At 47.5% G+C, this 18,800-nt stretch overlaps 2 protein-coding genes across 2 annotated transcripts; one reads left to right on the top strand and one right to left on the bottom strand.

Annotated features, from left to right (window-relative positions):
• The first annotated feature begins 923 nt into the window (after positions 1-923).
• Positions 924-8,854, top strand: LOC144133096 (uncharacterized). The gene is made up of 10 exons (XM_077665942.1): positions 924-1,779; positions 1,863-2,010; positions 2,418-2,742; positions 3,282-3,651; positions 4,741-4,914; positions 4,979-5,165; positions 5,601-5,843; positions 6,123-6,294; positions 6,367-6,515; positions 8,020-8,854. Exons 1-10 carry the CDS (start codon positions 1,474-1,476, stop codon positions 8,211-8,213), a joined length of 2,268 nt encoding a protein of 755 aa, XP_077522068.1. The 5' UTR covers positions 924-1,473; the 3' UTR covers positions 8,214-8,854.
• A 198-nt stretch (positions 8,855-9,052) lies between these two features.
• On the bottom strand, positions 9,053-16,304 carry LOC144133095 (uncharacterized). Its single transcript, XM_077665941.1, has 3 exons — positions 15,910-16,304; positions 15,635-15,835; positions 9,053-9,765 (listed from the first exon to the last, which is right to left on the bottom strand). Exons 1-3 carry the CDS (start codon positions 16,161-16,163, stop codon positions 9,606-9,608), a joined length of 615 nt encoding a protein of 204 aa, XP_077522067.1. The 5' UTR covers positions 16,164-16,304; the 3' UTR covers positions 9,053-9,605.
• Between the last annotated feature and the right edge of the window lie 2,496 nt (positions 16,305-18,800).

Raw genomic sequence — 18,800 nt, 5'->3', positions numbered from 1 at the left:
CTCCAGAACACAAATTCTGTGTTAATTGACAGGTGACACAGTAACGACTGTTACACAGTGTACGAGCACTACACAAGACACACTAAAGAAGACAAGGCAAACTACAGAAGACAAGACAGACTACAGAAGTCAAGACAGACTACAAAAGAGAGGACAAACTACAGAAGACAGACTATAAAAGACAAGACAGGCTACAGAAGACAGGACTACAAAAGACAAGACTACAAAAGACAAGAGAGACTACAGAAGACAAGACAGACTAGACAAGACATGCCCAAAATACGACAAGACTACAGACTGCAGAAATTTTCTGTCTTAGAATCCTGTAGTGCATTTTGACTGGGTACTCGATTGCAGGCCAGCGGGCCATCACCGCTCGCGACGAGCAGCCAACCAATCAATCCGGCCATCCCATCATAAAAGGATTGCGGAAAGTTTAACTGGGGCTGTGTCCAGGATTGATTAACTTTTTAACTCTTACCCTGCTAATCCTTCAAGCTGACGCTATGGAGAGGTGCAAACCGGGTCAGCTGTGTCATCCCTTCGATGAGAACTCATTTCGTGGATCTCATTTTCTAGGCGGTCTGCCGTATCACTTAAGAGGCCTTAAAGGGGTTGTGAAAAGAAAATGAAGCCGCCCGGTTGTAATTTACATTGATTCAATAAATATTGTACATGCCGATTCCGAAATATTTCAGCGCAATATTGAGTCTGCATTTAATAAAGCCCGTTGGAAATCGTTGCCTTTTTGCGCTCGTGAAACGACCATGCGACCCCGGCGGCTGACAGAAGTACTACCCAACTACGTCACATTAAGACGCTTAGAAACTGATATACCTTTCAATTTCGTTTACCCCAAAATAATAGATTAGTATGAAAGTTAGAAAGTTAAAAAAAGTGTGACAATTATTTGCACACGGAACTTTACTCGGCAAAGAACAGCACGTGATCCTAGATCAGTCATTGACCTGGGATCAGTTTCGGTTTCGGTTACGCTTCTCCGTCCTCCGTGGGGTCTTTCGTTTACATGAACTCGATAGCGGGTGGTTCTGTCAGGGCATCGAGTTGAGAAAGGCCGGCCAAACTCGACGACTCTCCGTTTACATGCGCTCAATACGAGTGAGTCAACTCTCGTGGCGCGCCCTGCGAGGTGCGACTACACGAGTTGTCAACCGGCTCCCGCTTCTGTTCTCACCTGCAAAACAAATGTTTTCGGAAACCAAAGCGTGAATGATTGTGTATTTTGCGGAGGCGGTTGCTTGTCAATGCACCCTTCGGGTGAAGTGGAAGGGTCGAGTTCAGTCCGACACGACTCGCGGCGTTTTCACGATCCCAATAGCCGGTTTGTGACCAAACAACTCAATCCAACCCAGGCCTCCGGCTGCACGCTACAGTAGCTCGCTGCTCTTTGTGTCGTGGCAGTTCCATCCAGGCTGTGGTTTTCAGCGTGTTATCCGCGTTTCAGTGCACGCCATGCCAACTGTGTGCCTTGTGAGACAGTGCCGCACGACTTACGAGAATGGAAGCAATGTGAGATTTCACAAGTTGCCCGGAGACCCGCAGCGAAGAGCCCTGTGGCTTCGAGCCATTAACCGCGATATGGGCAGTCAGACCGGGTACGTGTGCTCCGAGCACTTTCTACCGGGCGACTACGAAACGAACCTGGATGTCCTTCGAAGCCTCGGTATGGATTTGAAGAATGCTCGCATCAAGCGAGACGCCATACCGACGCAAAACCTCTCGCCCGGCGCACCGCCAAAAAAGCGGAGAAGGTCCGAGGTAAGTTCGCGAGACGAAAATGATGAACTTTATTACAGTTTGTTGTCCTTTCTTTCGGTTGCTAACAGCTTGTCCTTTTTTAGGAACTACCCGAACCGCAGGATGTGGAAGCAATTTTGACAGCCGAAGAGGCGCAAACTTCGCCTCAAATGGTTGACAGCTGCACACAGACCCCAAGAAACACCTTCACTGTTGCCTGCCAGACTGACGGCCGTGATGTGCGAACACGATGTAAGATTTTCCTTGCAGCAGTGGCGCGTTCGTGTTCTACCCACATTCCACAAGAATAAATTGGGTCGCAATAATTTTTTCGCGGTTTAGGAAGAGGGAAGGAGCACTGTTTGATGCATTCATTGTTCACTGGTACCACTGAATGCTTGACAAATTCTGGAGGAGGCATTCGTGTTGTCAGTTCCAATCTGGGGAAGTGCTGGAATAATGTATAAAATTTTTTGGGGCCTCCGAAGGAAGCCATCACGTATTTCACATGCAGGTAGTGATAGCATAACTGATACCAAGTTTGCCAGTCGCATGCCTATTAGTTGATAATGAGGATTCCATAACTGTGTGATATTAACATTGTATAAACAAACAGCTCTTGGCATTGCATGAGTTTCATTTTCTTCATTAACTTTCAGATACACAGGTGAACCTCCACATTTCCGTGAGAAAGGATATCCACGTGCAGACAGATGCCGGGCAGACCACCAGCGCACACTGTGAAGCTTGCACGAATACAAGCACAGCTCCAGCCTCCACAACGCAACCTGTTTCTTCTCTACCACCTCCTCCCTGCCAAACAGTCCCCTCACTACCAATTGATGGTCGAGCACCGTCTCCCATCTCATTCGCTCCACGACAGTCATCCAGCCCCATAGAATCCGAAGCCTCAGACTGTGAAGAGGAGCATAACACTCTGCAGAGCTCGGAGTTTTTCCCATCACTTAACGAGACCTTCTTGGGGTAATAATTATGACTTAATACGTACCCCTTTAGCATGTGCACTGAATGCCATTCCATTATGATGGCGTGACTAAAAATCAAATCAGTCATTTAGTAGGTAGAAGAGCACATAAGGTTGTCCTCCCTTTTCTCGGGCAGGGGCAGGTATGAGTATCGTACTGTCTGCGCTCGCATAATTTCGTTGTGGTGGTGCACATGTCCTCTCTCCAGCTGGCCAACTTCGCACCCTATGAATATTCATAAAGCAGCTCTTGATCCATTGAAATGCTTTTGCAATATTCCATGGCACAAGCAGCTGCTCATGCAGCATCAATGAGACAAAAAAATTTGCAAGCTTTGCAAACCTGTCATAACATTAATTACAAGCAAAAAAAAATGCACAGAATGGAAAAATGCGCACTACAACACAGAAGGCGCAGTGTCGGTGTGGGCAACCATTACATTTACTGCTCTTTAATGCTGTTAAATTCTAGCTTTCAGTTATCTCGGCAGCATCACATGACTATTTAACCATTGCAACTCACTTTACTTTGTTTCAGACTTGACTCCAGCACTGAAGAAGTCCTTCCACAGGATGATAAAAAATTTATAATATTTGAAAGTTGCCTGAAAGAACTATTCCAAGTGTGCCGCAAGTGCTTTGCCGCTTGCAAAAGTGTAAGTCATGTGTCTGGGACTTGGCTTCAAATACAGACACTGTGTGCAAACCACCACTTCCTGACATGGTCAAGCCAACCGATGATCAATGGCAAGGCGGCGGGCAACGTGCTAATGTCAGCAGCTATGTTGTTCGCTGGCACCAGTCCCACCTCAGTGCTCCGGATGTTCAACTATGTGAACGTGCAGGTGTTCACGCCACGAACATTCTACAATTACCAACGAGGCTACCTGCTTCCTGCAATCGACAAGGTAGGAGAAAGGTTGTGCATTGTAAAATGAATTGCTGAACCAATATTTCACAATTAGTTACTTCAGTTCAAGCAGTAAGTCATCCAGTAAGTCATCATTTGGAGTCAAAGCACTGAGAAACTTGATCACTCTACCTTGCTTATAATATCGAACAACCTCTCATGAGCTGATCCCCCTCTCGGGTGAAGACCCTGGGTCTGCCCATGTGCCTGTCAACATCAAAAACCCCTCACGTTTTAAGACACAAGGTTCTATATGTATGTGCTGATGTAATATCTGGTCTGTGAGGCATGTGTTCTGGAGGGTCCACATACTATCGCAATCAAAAGTTTATTGGACACGAGTACATGGGAAAAAAATTGTGGCTCTGTTGCGTAATCCAGTCGCCTGAAATGTATCACGGTATGTGGGGGCAAATATGCTCTATACCCTGGCAGCAATACCACGCAGCTTCCTCACAAGACAGAGCTGGAATAAATTTTTTTTTCGAGAACACGTGTCCCATAATATTTTGATCGTGAATTTACATAAAGGGTCCATGAAATGATTTTCTGACAGAATGACCCCAAAGCAGCTTCAATTTCCAAAAGACTCAGCAACAGCTATTCATTTTCGATCCACTGCACTCACTTTTGAAGAAAACAAGGGTAGAAAATTCCAGACGCCTTTTCTCCTCGACTCTCCAATGAATGGTGCGGCCCAAACCGTCATTACAGTGACAAGTCCTGAAGTCGACAGTGCACATCTAGAACATAGGTAGCACCAGACGAGCACAATAATCAAAATAAAAGAGCAACGCTGTTAGCAACATCTGCTGCAAAACAAGTGAAGCAATTAAAGTTCTTCACGCATGCGTACAGTACTGCCCAGAGATTTCTATATGTCCCATTTTATTCAACTATGTATAACACATTAATTGCTTTTGGTTGCGAATTGCAATGGTTCTTCACCCTCATATCTTAAATAAGGAAGAGTTCTGAAAAGAGGTTCTCAAAATCATTTCATGGTACCTGTCAAGAACAGAAGAAGCAGCGTAATAGTGTTCTGCATTTGATGTGATGTTTAAAAACTGCACCTTTGTCATACCAGATCTGGCAACAACAACAGGAGGAGTTGTTTCGCCAGTTGGAAGGCTGCACTGTGGACTTGGCTGGCGATGGACGCTGCGATTCGCCAGGATTTTGTGCAAAATTTTTAACTTACTCTTTGCACGTTGCCCAGCTAAACAAAATTCTTCACTTCGAGCAAGTGCAAGTCGGGGAGGTAGGTCACAGCTTTTTAATAAAATGGCTCTGTGATGTAACTTAGCTTTTTTTCCCGACAAAAGTGTGCAGATGTACAATCAAGCACCTCCATGGAGAAGTTCGCCTTTGTGAAGAGCCTCAACATGGTGAAGGAGCGGGGGCTGAAGGTGGCGTCAGTGACAACTGACCGGCACGGCCAAGTCACCAAGTATATGCGGACGCAGGAGCCCACCATCCGACACTACTATGATTGTTGGCATATCTCAAAAGGTAGAACCGAATGAACCTACGCTTCGCAGATAAGACTGTTTCCTGCATCATGTTTTGTAGAATGCGGCGAAATTTTAGACTAAATTTCATTGTTCCAAACAGACTTTACTACAAGAAAAGCGGGGCGCACAGCAAAATTGTAGTGAATATAGTGAAGCAGTGGGAGAGGTTCCTGAATTTGAAGAGGCAAGAAGATGGGGGAAGTTTTATCTGTTTGCTGTCCTTTTTGGCGGTGGTTTATGTCAATGACTATGAGGGAAAGGCCAGCCATGCATGCACAGGTTGCGGATGGGCACTGTGGTGTGAAACCGGATTCCTTGAGTTCTGCAGGCTAGAGGAGGGAAGGTGGGTGTTTCGGGGTGGAAGCTCAAGAGCCAGGTTAACATGTAATGACTGAAGGATTAATCTTCATTAATTATTACACCTCCATTCCAGGCATCAAGAAGAAGCTGGCTGCCCATGCAAAACGAGCTGGATGCAGTGTGCTAAAAATATGGATTCAGCCAGCCAGTAATCACCTATATTGGTGTGCAGCCCTCAGCGATGGCAGTGCAGAACTACTGACAGACATGTGGAAAAGCATGGAGCGGCACGCTGCAAATATACACACGGGACATCCAGGCCTTTACACGCATTGTGCACACGATGAACTTGGAGAAAGGGAATGGCTAGTTCCTGGTGAGTAATGTAACTATTTGAAAGCAAGATATGCTCTCTGCAAGGAACTGAATTTGTTTCCTAAATGTTCATTTTCTTTCCACATTAGAATCATGTTCTTGTGATGAAGTATGGCATGCGACATGCTTCGTGAAACAGCGAAGTTGTGGGCATCCAGCTAATTTTGAACCTTTCCCAAAGAATTATTTGTTGTTGTCATTGGAAGTTATGCCCGCCTAAAAAGATGGAGAAGGCTTTTTTCGGAGAAGGCTTTCCTGAGAAATTGATTTGTCAATGCAGGGACAACTGCACACAACAAGTTTGTAGAGGTTGTGAGCTCACCTCGTATCCTGAAAGACATCAGGCAACTGGCTCCCTGTACACACACCTTCAGCTTGGAGGCTTTCCACAGTGTACTGATAGGCTTTGCACCAAAGTCTGTATGCTTCTCACCTGAGGGCATGCGTGCAAGGTAAGTAGTGAATGATGTTATGCGAAAATTTACACCTGATGACCCGCTCGAATTATTTGTCTGGTTTTTCAGAACACAACTGGCAATACTCCATTTCAATGAGAATGCCAGCAAAGGACAGGCCACCACAGCTGAAGGACTGTCCAGATGGAAAATAAAGCACCCAAAAGCAAGGAAGGGTACAGCCGTTGCTTGTCCCGTGAAAGCGGAGCCTACATATGGTAAGCAGTTTACTTAGCATTACAAAAACAATTTTTTGTAAACTCTTTAAGGTCCAAGACCTCAAAGGGATACAAAACAAAATGTGGGCTAAGAAAACAAAAACAGAAGTAACTAAAGTGTAACTTCTAATATCTGCAACAAATTCTTTTCTTTAATATTTGAATCTATATGCTCCAAACCATTGTGAAGCCATATTATCAAGCACAGCGTGCCTAAGGATATCCATCATATATGGGCATGACTGCTCTAAGCCACCTGGTGGTGTCAGTGCAACACAATATCGTGGGTTGATGCAGCCTGGGACCAGACAACCCCCAATGACAGCAAACTTGAAAATGGCCATTGGCCACGCTACTATATAGAGTACATTACAGGCCTCGCTTTATGTATATACATTAAAATTTTACTACAATCTTTCACACGTGTACCAGCATCTAACTTTCAACTTTGTATTTAGAATATAGGCTTGGCCAGCATTTTGGTGACATATTCATCCAACCAATCAAAGTACAACCTTTGTCCGTAACGTTTTGAGACTGATTTATTTTCTTCTCTAGAAATGATTCCTGAAAGGAAATGTTGGTGTGTATGTGCCATCTTTCCAAGCTAACCTGAGCAATTTACATGTAGGAAAATACGTTGTCACTGGTCGTCTGTGCATTCTACTGTGACGAAATGTGGAGATGGACGTCCACCTCGAACAGCGTGCAAACATTAAATTCTGAGTGAAGCTTGGCACGACAGCCACACAGACATATGAGCTCCTTCATGACGTTTACAGCAACTAGACATTTTCACGGGCGCAAGTTTTCGAGTGGCACAAGAGGTTCATTTCGGGGAGAACATCGGTGGAAGACAACACAAGGCAGGGACGCCCTTCAACCTCACGGACTGAAAACAACGTGGCTCGGATCAGGGAAATCGTACCGCGATGACGGAAGGCTGCACACTGCTCTCAGCGTGATAAAATTTCTTGCTAAGCACAGCATTACTGTACTTCCCCATCTGCCATACTCGCCTGGCCTCTCTCCATGCGATTTTTACCTGTTGCCTCCTGTGAAGAGAGCCCTAAAAGGTAACTGAATTAGGAGCGTGGAGGCCATTCAAGACGCCACGACAAAGGAGCTGACAGCCCTGCCAAAAGAGGCATTTTCCAACTGTTTCCAAGACCTCAAGAAGCGTTGGGAGCTGTGTATAGACTTCAAGGGAGACTATTCTGAAGGGGTGTTGCACAAATGCTTTCAATGTTAAACGCATTTTTTTTAATGGACTCATTCTCGGAACATTACGGACAAAGGTTGTATTCAATTTCAGCCACCAAGTTCTATTGTAGGCGTTTCCAAGAAAACCTAAAATATGGGTGTGTATGGGCATAAACAAAGCAGTATCTCCTATACCCTCTTTAGTACGCTTCAGCACGCTCTTTTTGTATAACTGGTTAGTGTCAGGAATGTTGGCATTAATAATGCTGATGTTATTATATGCACGGTTGTTGTTTTCCAGATTATGTTCGCCTGCTTCTGAAGGAGACAGTCCATTGCTGTGAACAGTGGCCGTCTTTCAAGGCAGCTTTTGCGGAAAACCTTTCGACTGCCCCACCCCCCATGAGTCGCTCTTTCCCGAGGCCCTCTAAGAATGAACTCGTGGCAGCAAGAAGGTCTAGGTTTGCCAGTAGCATGGGGAGCACCACTGTCTAGTACAGGTGCGTATTCCCTAAAATTACGAAATCAGTGTTGAAGGATAGGCCCATTACTTTCAAAACAAGTTGTAGTCTGGTCGCATGTTAATACGCATGAATTTATGCAGGGCGTGTTGCTGGGCTAGTTGTTTTTTGATCAGACATCGTGGATTCACAACGCTTGCATACGAGGACACAGAGCGGACATGCAAAACTGTGCAGCTGTCTGTGTGTCCTCTCTTTGTCCCCGGCTATAAGTGCTGTGATTCCATGATGTCTGCCATGAAGCATGGCAGAGGTTGAAGTGTAGGTCGTCACACACTCAGACAAAAAAAAAGAAATACTCTCCATCTCTCAAAAGCATAGGTTGGGATAGAGTGCGAAAATGCAATCAATCTGTCCCTACCTATGCCTTGTACGCAACATCAGCACATTAAAAATAATAACATGATAACAAAGTGGATGCAGATGAAACTTTATAAAAATATTATTCAGAAATGGATGGATACAAGTATAGGATTTTTAAAAGCAACCCTTTCACAAAAATAATGAACACCTAGGGGGTGCTACTTCTTTCAAATGCTCCCATCTGCAGCGAAACTTTTCTCACTTTGAAGTCTCTTGTCCCAAAGGTGCATTCCCCTCTTCTATACTTTTTGAATTGCATAATACAGTGATTAAGTCGAGAGTGTGACGGAATCCCGTCTGGCCGGGGGGATACATTTCAAAACAAAGAGACGCCGACCAGTAAAACGAAAAAATTGTATTGACGTTTCGGCGCCCAGAACGGGGGCCTTGTTCACAATACAGTGATGTGCGGTTAATATGGACACTTTTGTTCCCAGAAAAAATTATTTATAATATGAGTGATCAAAAATAACGAATGAAGGTCAAAACTCAGCTACTCAGCCAGAGTACCCTTGTTCGAACCTGACCGTGGCGGCTGCATTTCGATGGAGGTGAAACACAAAAGGCGTCAGTGTGCTGTTTGATGTCAGTGCACGTTAAAGATCCCCAGGTGGCCAAATTATTCTGGCGCCCGCCACTAAGGCACCTCTTTCTGTCTTTCTTCTGTCAGTTCCTCCTCTAACCGTTCCCTTACTGCATGGTTGGACACCTAGACATGAGACACTGCGCCATTTCCTTTCCCAACAACCAATTTTCGACTGCATATTATACCCAATGAGCAAGGTCCCAGAGGACCAAAGCAATGTCTGCAAAACTGAGACAAAATGTATCTTTTTTTGCTTTTGGTTTCCAAATAAGCTGTCCATAGTCTACGCAGAGAGTTTATATATCACCAAGGCAGAATGGAATGGGAGGGGATCAGTCCTTGAAAATTGTCCTTATAGCAAGGTGTCCATGTTAACAAGACATGACTGCAAGTTCACAAGCATTGCTGAACAAACTTCTAGAGCCCTTGTGCATACTGGAAACCAGTGTAACCTTCCGATGGAAATCTCTCCCTTATTTGGCATACAGCACAAGCAGGGAGGACCTTCCGGTGATGTCTGCCCAGGCGTCCCCAAAGCCAGTGTGCAAGCTGGCTGTAGCTGATGTAGCGGTACCTCCTGTTGACAAGAGAAAAACAAGAGTTACAATTTTTTTCAGCATAGCAAAATGAAAGTTCAGTTTCAGGCTTTTACAATGCTGAAAGCTAATCATGTTATCAGTGTCTGTACAGTTAGTTCCAACGTCATTGTTTGCAAGTTAAATCATGTGATTGTCACTGTGTGTTCTTCCTGGCAGCATTGTGAACTCTGAATTCTATTGCAACATTTTGAAGTTATTGACAGAGAATGGTAGACAACAAAAATGCAACAGTGGCATGACCCCAATTTCGTGGCAGCATTGAAACTTTTTATTCATGGTGCCACGGTTCTCCACAGGCAGCACAGGCAAATGTTGCTGAACTACTATATTGGCGCGTGCTCATGGGAGCGCGCCGACGATGAAGACGAAGTGTGCGTGTGCCAGTGGACAAAGACGAAGTGTGTGTGTGGTTCAGACAGCCATCTTGTGAGTTCCCTGCTGTGCGTTGGACTTCGCTGAGACTGTGATCTGTGCCGGTCCTGTCTTCGTTACATTTTTGGTGGAGGTGCTGGGTACTTTCCAACATCTACGTGCCCCGAAGGCTCTCAATGAACACGGATTTGACTCCGATTCATCGCAGTACGAGCCGCCGAATCCAAGGTCAGTCACCAGAGTACGGTCCGTTATCCCCTAGGACCAGGGCTCCAGCTGCGACGCGCAGGACTGACGCGGCACCTATGGCTAGCAACGGAGACGCGGCAGCTATGGCTGACAACGGGAACTCAGCTGCTCATTTCCTGGTCCTCCAGCCGCGAACGCCGCCGACCTTCCATGGCGAAGTGTTTGAGGACGCGGAGGACTGGCTTGACCAGTTCGAGCGCTTTGCGAGGTACAACGGCTGGGATGCGGAGCGGAAGCTGCACAATGTTTACTTCGCTCTTGACGACTCGGCGCGGACGTGGTACGAGAACCACGAGACAACGTTTCCTTCTTGGGAACGGTTCCGTAGCCAGTTGCTGGCGACCTACATCAACACCGACCGTCGGGAACGAGCTGAGTCGGCGCTGCAGTCAAGGAACCAGCGACCCAATGAGAGCGTCGCAATGTATTATGAGGACATGACACGACTGTTCAGAAGGGCGGATCCAAACATGGCCGAGGACAAGAAAGTGCGCCACCTGATGCGCGGGATAAAAGAACTGTTTGCTGGGCTTGTGCGAAACCCACCTAACACCACTTCGGAGTTTCTATCGGAGGCCACTACCGTCGAAAAGACCCTGCAACAACGCGCCCGCTATTACAATCGCGCCGTGAACATCGTATCAACTGCCGACTTTGCCCCAGCCTCCAGCGACTCCGCTGACACCCTTCGGGAGCTGGTTCGATCTATTGTCAAAGAAGAGCTGCACAAAATGCGCCTCTCTGCCCAGTCGCAGCCGCAGTGTCCATCGTTAGCACAAATTATCCGAGAGGAAGTGCAGCAGGTGGTTCCTGAACCTGTTGCCCCTGCTGCCCTTACACCGACGCCCCCGCGCCAGACGTACGCGTCGGTACTCCGACAGAACTGCGACCTCGCCCCTTGGAGCACCAGCCCATCTGCATCTGCTTTCCAGCCGCGGCCCCCGCCTGTCCCTGTGTTGTCCGAAGCCAGGCTGCGGAAGACGGACGTGTGGCGGGCACCTGACCAGCGGCCCCTTTGCTACCACTGCGGTGAGGCTGGCCATATCTTGCGGTGGTGCCCTTATCGTCGAGCTGGAATTCGCGGATTTCATCCGCGAGTCCCCTATCCGCCCAATGGCGAACGGTCCCGCGAAATTGAGGAGCACCTGTCAACGCGCCGGGATCATACTCACACTGATTTCCCTCGCCCTGACTACCGCCCACCAACCTCTACCCGCTATCGTTCGCCGAGTCCCCGTCCTCCGACAAGCCGTTTCAGCCGCTCACTGAGTCCTCGCCGGGGAAACTAGACCCAGCGGCCTGCGGAGGTAAGGCCGCTGACGAGCGAACAGCCGAACATCCTCCATCGCGTTCCCGACCAGACGACGGCTATCAAACGAGGACACGTGACGATCACAAAGGATGTGCAGCTTCGAACTTACCGGTCGATATCGACGATTTAGCGGTTACGGCATTGGTTGATACGGGAGCGGACTATTCAGTTATGAGCAACGAGCTAGCAAAAGAACTGAGGAAAGTTTTAACCGCGTGGACTGGGCCTCAGATTCGCACAGCTGGTGGGCACCCAATTACCCCTGTTAGCCGGTGTACGGGGAGAGTTACAATCGACGGATTTATTTACGTTTGTGACTTTGTTGTCCTACCTCACTGTTCGCGCGATGTCATTCTCGGCCTGGACTTTTTACAAGCTAACGGCGCCGTTATCAATTTACAAGAGCCGCGCGTGACGTTTTCGCCAACGCAAGCAATTGAAATAGCCGACCCAGACGACTCCAGGATACCCGCCCTGCGTATTGCTGCTGATGACGTGACGGTGCCTCCGCGGTGCAGCATGATGGTCCCCGTGCAAAGTGACTCGCCCGGTGATCGAGACGTTATGGCAGAGAGAAACGTCAGCCTTCTACTCGAGAAAGGGATCTGCGCTGCAAGAGGGCTTGTTCGCTTACAGGATCGCTCTGCGACACTCTTGATCACCAACTTCGGAACAGAGTTCCAGCCTATTGCGAAAGGAACGGCCGTCGCATACGTTACCGACTTCGTTGAGCCCGCAGAAATATGTGCTCTGGGGCTACCGTCGCCGGACGGACGCGATGCAGCAACCGTTCTGTCTACCGTGGACATTAATCCCGGCTTGTCGGTGGGTCAGAAGCAGCGCTTGTTAGAGCTTCGCCCATAACACGGAAACCTTTCTTATGGTTGTGCCATCCGAACTCCGTCCAGAAATCTTGCACGCCTGCCACGAAGAGCCATCGGCTGGCCATTTGGGTGTTACGCGGACGTATGCCCGCATTCGTGCGAAGTATTACTGGCCAAAGTTGCTCTCATCAGTCCAGCAATATGTGAGGACCTGCCGTGACTGCCAGCGACGAAAGACACCACCAGTTAAACCCGCAGGGCTTCTCCAGCCCATCCCACCACCTACAACACCTTTCCAACAAGTGGGCATGGACTTGCTGGGCCCATTCCCATTGTCTTCCTCTGGGAACAAATGGATTGTTGTGGTGACGGACTACTTAACGCGGTACGCCGAGACACAGGCGCTCCCCCAGGCTAGTGCTCCAGAAGTGGCTCAGTTTTTTATGACATCAATCGTCTTGCGTCACCGGAAGACAACAGCCTATCATCCCCAAACAAACGGCTTGACTGAAAGCCTCAACCGGACGCTTGCAGTTATGCTTGCTATGTATGTCGATGTTGAGCATCGTACGTGGGACGAAGTTCTTCCTTATGCAACCTTCGCCTACAATACGGCAGAACAGGAGACTACCCGTCTTACACCTTTCCAGCTGGTCTACGGACGGTGTGTCACTACCATGCTGGATGCTATGCTACCCGCTGCTCACGACGACGGAGACATCGGCCCCTACGCTGACGTTGACACATTCGTCCAGCGGGCTGAAGAAGCCCGCCAACTCGCGCAAGGTGCCGGATTCGACATCAACAACAACTCGACGCTGGTCGCTACAACCTCCGCCACCGATGCGTTCGGTACGAGCCCGGCGACTCTGTATGGGTATGGACACCTGTGCGCCGCCGCGGACTCTCCGAAAAGCTCCTCCGACGCTACTTCGGTCCGTACGAGGTGGTTCGTCGTATAAGTGATGTCACATACGAAGTTTTTCCGCGGGACACAACCTCCTCACCACGTCGGCGCCATCCGACCGAGACTGTCCACGTGGCGCGCATGAAGCCCTACCATGACAGGCTGCAACCCGCCGCTTTACCAGCTTAACAGCTCTCTGTATTCTCTGCCGTCCGCCGTCTATACCGAACATTACCTTTGCTGTCCGTGTTCGTTTCCGGCGTTGGGCCGCCGCCTTGATGGAGGGGGTAATGGCGCGTGCTCATGGGAGCGCGCCGACGATGAAGACGAAGCGTGCGTGTGCCGGTGGACAAAGACGAAGTGTGTGTGTGGTTCGGACCGCCATCTTGTGAGTTCCCTGTTGTGCGCTGGACTTCGCTGAGACTGTGATCTGTGCCGGTCCTGTCTTCGTTACAATATTCATACGAAGTTGCGAGAGCAGGAAAGCATTTATTTACAAGGCCAAAGCGGGGATTGGGCACGTCACTGAACAGTCAGTGGCGAGCACCATAGCTCATTTTTGCGCCCACCGAGTCTGTCGTCATTTTCTCACTGCACTATAGCGCGGCTTAGCATTTCGCCCCAGGTCAGTTGAAGCTTGTCCTCAAGCAATTTAGACAGCATTGTGATGGCAGCATTTGAGGGAGGCTATGTGAGTCCATTCGGCCATTCGGCCAGTCCATTCGGCCTTAGACACGCACCAAGGCTTCTGTCTGATGGGCAGAGCAGTACCAGTGTTAATCTATAGTGTTGCATGCCATAAATTGGCAGCGGAGAGGAAGTGGCTGGCTGAGCAAAATCAAACACTGACACATACTGGCTAAGAACAGCCTGTAATGCAAGCAGTTCGGACGACAAAAGCGACTTGTTAATCATGCGATCGATATTGACGGTGAAGTCTGTGGCTCGACTGGAATGCTCACACTTAGATATGGATCTGATAGTATGAATGTCATAAGCATCAAATCAAGCGAGTTTAAGCCCCAACAGGATCAGAACAGGTTCTGATGAAGCATTCACTGTCCACACTTGTGCGCAACCGTCATCTACGATAAGAACGACCTGTGGCACGAGAACATTCTGTTTCGCAGTGTTGTTCACATCTGGCTCAAAAAGCAAGGCTCAAAGCACTTTTTGTGCGGTGTTCAATGCAAAGCTATTTGTATAATTAAATAATTCTGTTTGATTTTGTGATACCACCTCTTCTGTCACGCTGGTCAGCCCTACCACTTTACAACTTTAGAGCTGGTGGGTGGAGCTGCGGAACAGCTGGGAGTTTCAAAGAGGTATGCCTTGCACCGTCAGCACATGCAAGATGCCAGTGTCGACACGTTTAAGACAGCTTTACTGTGTGACTGCTGAAGATGCGGATTTTATACACCATGCTGTGGCACAAGCATCCACACATTAGTAGAAGTGATGATGGATGCAATGAAGTCTATCAGCAAATTCTTTTTAATTGAAACGATTTGTATGGCACACTATAGAATGTTACCACCTAATGCACGTTGCCAAAAAATGATGGCAATGAGGACAGCGTTGGAATGGTGATTGTTCTGGCAGTGAGTGGGGCTAGGTTACTTTGCTATGAAATTCCATTTTGTACAGTCTCCTGCGAAATAAAGGATTGATTGTTTTGTACTGATTTTACTGCAGTTCTCACAATCCTTTCCATTGCAATCGGCTTCTCTAGTGCTGTACCTGTTAAAGATGTAAACTCAGCCAATAAAACAGAAATGTGTCTGGCCAGCATCCTTACAACTATGTGCATGATCTTCAACTGCATTATCCAAGTTCACACATGCCAGAAGACACATCTCATCTGCTTGCACGTTTACTCGAGAATATTTTACCGCCTGAGTAGCAAAACATCGTGATCGTCCACGCATATGAAAAAAGACCACCGATGTTGTGTTCGCACTCGCGTGCCGCGATGTGTATACACACCGTGGCACCTAGTGCAAACACATCGGCGCATTTACGCATTTTCCTAGGGAGCGATGTCATCCCAGAAGTTATCGCTAGGTTGAAGTCTTTGATGAGCACTGGCTCCCCGTTTGATTACAGCGCTTCGCATGTGAGAAAAGAGCAAAAAAAGGCGGTCGCTTGTTCATGCTGCGTCTCCCTTTGAGCATTGTTCTTACCCTGTGTGCTCGACGCGTAGCCCATGATCCAAAAGCATTTGCAGTGCCACCGTAAGCACCACCTCGTCGAGGCACAGGGTGTAAAAGTGGGGGTGCTCCGTGATGCACCCGGACGGCTGCTTCACAGTCGCTGCAGGGATCTCGCGGCAGCAGGTGCTCTCGAGTGCAGTGGGCATCGACACGCACCGCCCGCAGAAACACCTATTCGAATGCTTCAGTTAGCGATTGCACTCTCTCGAAAACTGCTCAACGTAAGCAACAAGATTCGGACATACCAGTGTGTATTCCCGACACGACCGGGTTCGGGAGGCTCACGGTCGGGGCTTCCGAAAGTAGCGGTTGTGCCGCGGGCTACGACCGCTAGTTGCTGGCCGCGCGCTCCGTCTTCGCAGCCATTGTCACTGCCACCGCTGTCGTCCTCTGACGACGGCTGATCTGGCACCCGCAAAGGTGTGTCGCCGTACGGCTCAAACCCCAACAGCCGACTCCTTTCCAGCAAGCGACGCTGCAGCTCGGGAAGATCGGCCATTTTTAAATAACCTTCTGCGCGTGATGCAGCGTGACGTCATTTTGACGCCACTTTTGAGTACATATAGTGCTCTGACCTCGGTCAACTATGGGCCAGCAGGCCTCGCTAAGCCGCCATGTTGTGTCGGCGACAGAAGCCTCGGATTGGCTACTTAAGATGACGTTTCCTGCAGAGTTGAGGAGGACGCGTGCCGAGAAATCGAAATTAACTTTTTTTCGCTATTCGATCAACCCGGACGATGAAACGAATCACTGTACGCTATAGAATGAAGGGTCAGAATTCCAAATATACACGTCGTCCAAAATTTTCGGAAAACACTTCACGACCCCTTTAAGAGATATGAATACACTGTGGTACACATATCCTTTCCTCAATCTCGTCGGCCCTTCTCTCCATAAGGGATACGTTACGAGGTATGATTGTAGGGACCTAGAGTATGTTTTATAGAAGAATAACTCATCTCATTGAGGATTCTTTGTGAAGCTCTGCTAGATTGCACTCTTCAGTTTACACCATCTTATCAATCAGCATGTAGTAAAACCTAGGCTTATAGTAGGTCAGATCAGATAAAAAATACTTAGTCACAACTTAGACTGTATAGGTATATCACCAAACAGATTTTGGTCACTGAGAATCTAATCCTACTTTACAGCTAACCGGTGATTAGAGCGTGTTTCGATGAGATTAGAGTGCGCTATATTTGGGGCCCTTGGTCTTAGGGTCAGGTGCAGTTTGACCTGATGCATGCAATTCGAGCTTAATTATTAAAAACCGGGTGAAAGTCTAATTCCGTTCTAAAATGCACTAAAAAGAAGTCTACTTTATTAGGCTGTAAAATGAAGCTGTCGGGCGGTAATCAGTGGATATCAAGCGCCTTTTGTGGTGAGGCGTTTTCGGTTACCTGATTCTGCATGTAATCTTATTTCAGCAGATGTGCGTAAGCTCGTCAAGCACGTCTTGACAGCAAGATTCCAAAACACCGCTTCAGATGTGATGTTTAACCGGTGTCACTGTATCCAGCCCTACCCAGGGTAAAGATGTCATGTTCCAAGGCTTTTCAAATCTACTTTCGAATGGGCGCCTTAGAGGGTTCACCAGTTGGCAGAGTGCATAGGAAATACATCTGAATTTTGAGTAGCTGTAGTATGTCTAAACATGGTTATATTTTCATGACGTATGTGGCAGCGTTTTCTTTTTTAGTGAATACAGGAATTGTAGCAGACACATTTCATTTTTTTACAAATCATACTTGAATATCCAGAAAAAATGTGCTTTTAGATATGTTGTTTTTTTATGCCATCTCTTGGAAAAACTATGCCACATATCAAAATTTCATCTCCAACATTTCCTTTCTTTTCCTTTCTTAATTGTTCTGCCTCAGTTTTCATCCATAAAGATGAAGTATTTGCGTTTTACCGGCTCTGAATGTTGTGTATGCATTTTCTGCGGGGATTTTAAATTCGCGCCAAACATAACGTGCGACGTGACTCCATCTTGCGTCAGAGTATATTGGTTTTTCTCAGAACTTGGATGAACTCGACTTCTCCCTTTTTTTTTTCTATCTTAGGGCTGTATTTCTGAAGTTTTTCTGCCTTACTTTTTTGCTCGAGCTTGTGGAGTGAAAAGGAAGTGAGATGCAAGGCGACATCCAAAAGCTCCCCCTCCACCCTCTTCCTCCCCCCACACAAAATAAGGCATTCTTTCCATCAATTCACAGGTGGTTCTCAGGAAGGTGGCTACCCATTCAGGATGATGTGGGAGAACAACATTGTTCCTTCCTCAGCTCAGGGTTGCAGTTGAGGATACAAGTCAATGATACAGTGGCGAATTAACTTCCTTGGAGGCCCTTCGGCCAATAGCGGTGTTTACAGGAACTCGACAGGGTCGTTTGAGTCGAGTTATCGGGTAGAAAACCGTTTACTGGGTTCATGTAAACGCGCGTCGACTCGGGTCGGGAGTCGACGTGTCGGGTAGAGTCAACTTCGCCGCAAGGGGTAGGCTGAGTGGTGTTGCTGGCGTTTTTACATACAGAAAGAGCACACGCGGTTTGCGCGTTCAGCGCCCAGGTCGCCCATCTTTTCTTCTATACAAATTGCAAATTTATTATTTTTTTAAAAATAGACACCCATAGAAACTTTGTCCACCAATGGCAAGACGCTTGTGCAATGACAAAATTTGTGTTCAAAGTCACCACGAATAGCATCAGGACGATCTCAATGTTTTTGCAAGCCAAAAATGTCACCCTTTTACCCAACTCGGATTTCTTTGGTTCTGAAATTATAAGCAATGAAGGAGACTTGGAATGAAGTATTTCAGCAATAGTTTCGTTGAAAATTGTCAGGTGGTGGTGACAATGCCGATACAAAACAGACGAGCACATTACCTTGGAACGAAGTCGTTATCGAAGTGACTTTCGCCCATAAATAAACTGAAGAATTTGCTGACGCCGATAGCAACAAATGTGCTCGGTGGTCATCGAAGAGGAACCTTGGAGATATGGCGCTAAAGAAAAGTACAACCTAGAATATTGTCGAAATATTTTCGCCTTGCTGCAATCCTTCCAAATAACGCTTATCGCATGTCGCGTAACAAAGTGATATACCTCCAAGCCAACGGTTCTGAAGTCTAACAGACAAG

The sequence above is a fragment of the Amblyomma americanum genome, chromosome 5 (genome assembly GCF_052857255.1).
Source record: "Amblyomma americanum isolate KBUSLIRL-KWMA chromosome 5, ASM5285725v1, whole genome shotgun sequence".
Lineage (NCBI taxonomy): Eukaryota > Metazoa > Arthropoda > Arachnida > Ixodida > Ixodidae > Amblyomma > Amblyomma americanum.
Note: the sequence above shows the minus strand (reverse complement) of the source record. Positions and strands in the feature narration are given on the sequence as shown.

Excerpts from the sequence above, each read along its gene's own strand:
- LOC144133096 (XM_077665942.1), top strand. The coding sequence starts at position 1,474 with ATGCCAACTGTGTGCCTTGTGAGACAGTGCCGCACGACTTACGAGAAT. Across the intron at positions 2,743-3,281 it reads CTTAACGAGACCTTCTTGGG|ACTTGACTCCAGCACTGAAG; the intron begins GTAATAATTATG and ends ACTTTGTTTCAG. Across the intron at positions 6,516-8,019 it reads GAAAGCGGAGCCTACATATG|ATTATGTTCGCCTGCTTCTG; the intron begins GTAAGCAGTTTA and ends GTTGTTTTCCAG.
- LOC144133095 (XM_077665941.1), bottom strand. The coding sequence starts at position 16,163 with ATGGCCGATCTTCCCGAGCTGCAGCGTCGCTTGCTGGAAAGGAGTCGG. Across the intron at positions 15,836-15,909 it reads CGTGTCGGGAATACACACTG|GTGTTTCTGCGGGCGGTGCG; the intron begins GTATGTCCGAAT and ends GCATTCGAATAG. Across the intron at positions 9,766-15,634 it reads CTACGCGTCGAGCACACAGG|GAGGTACCGCTACATCAGCT; the intron begins GTAAGAACAATG and ends TCTTGTCAACAG.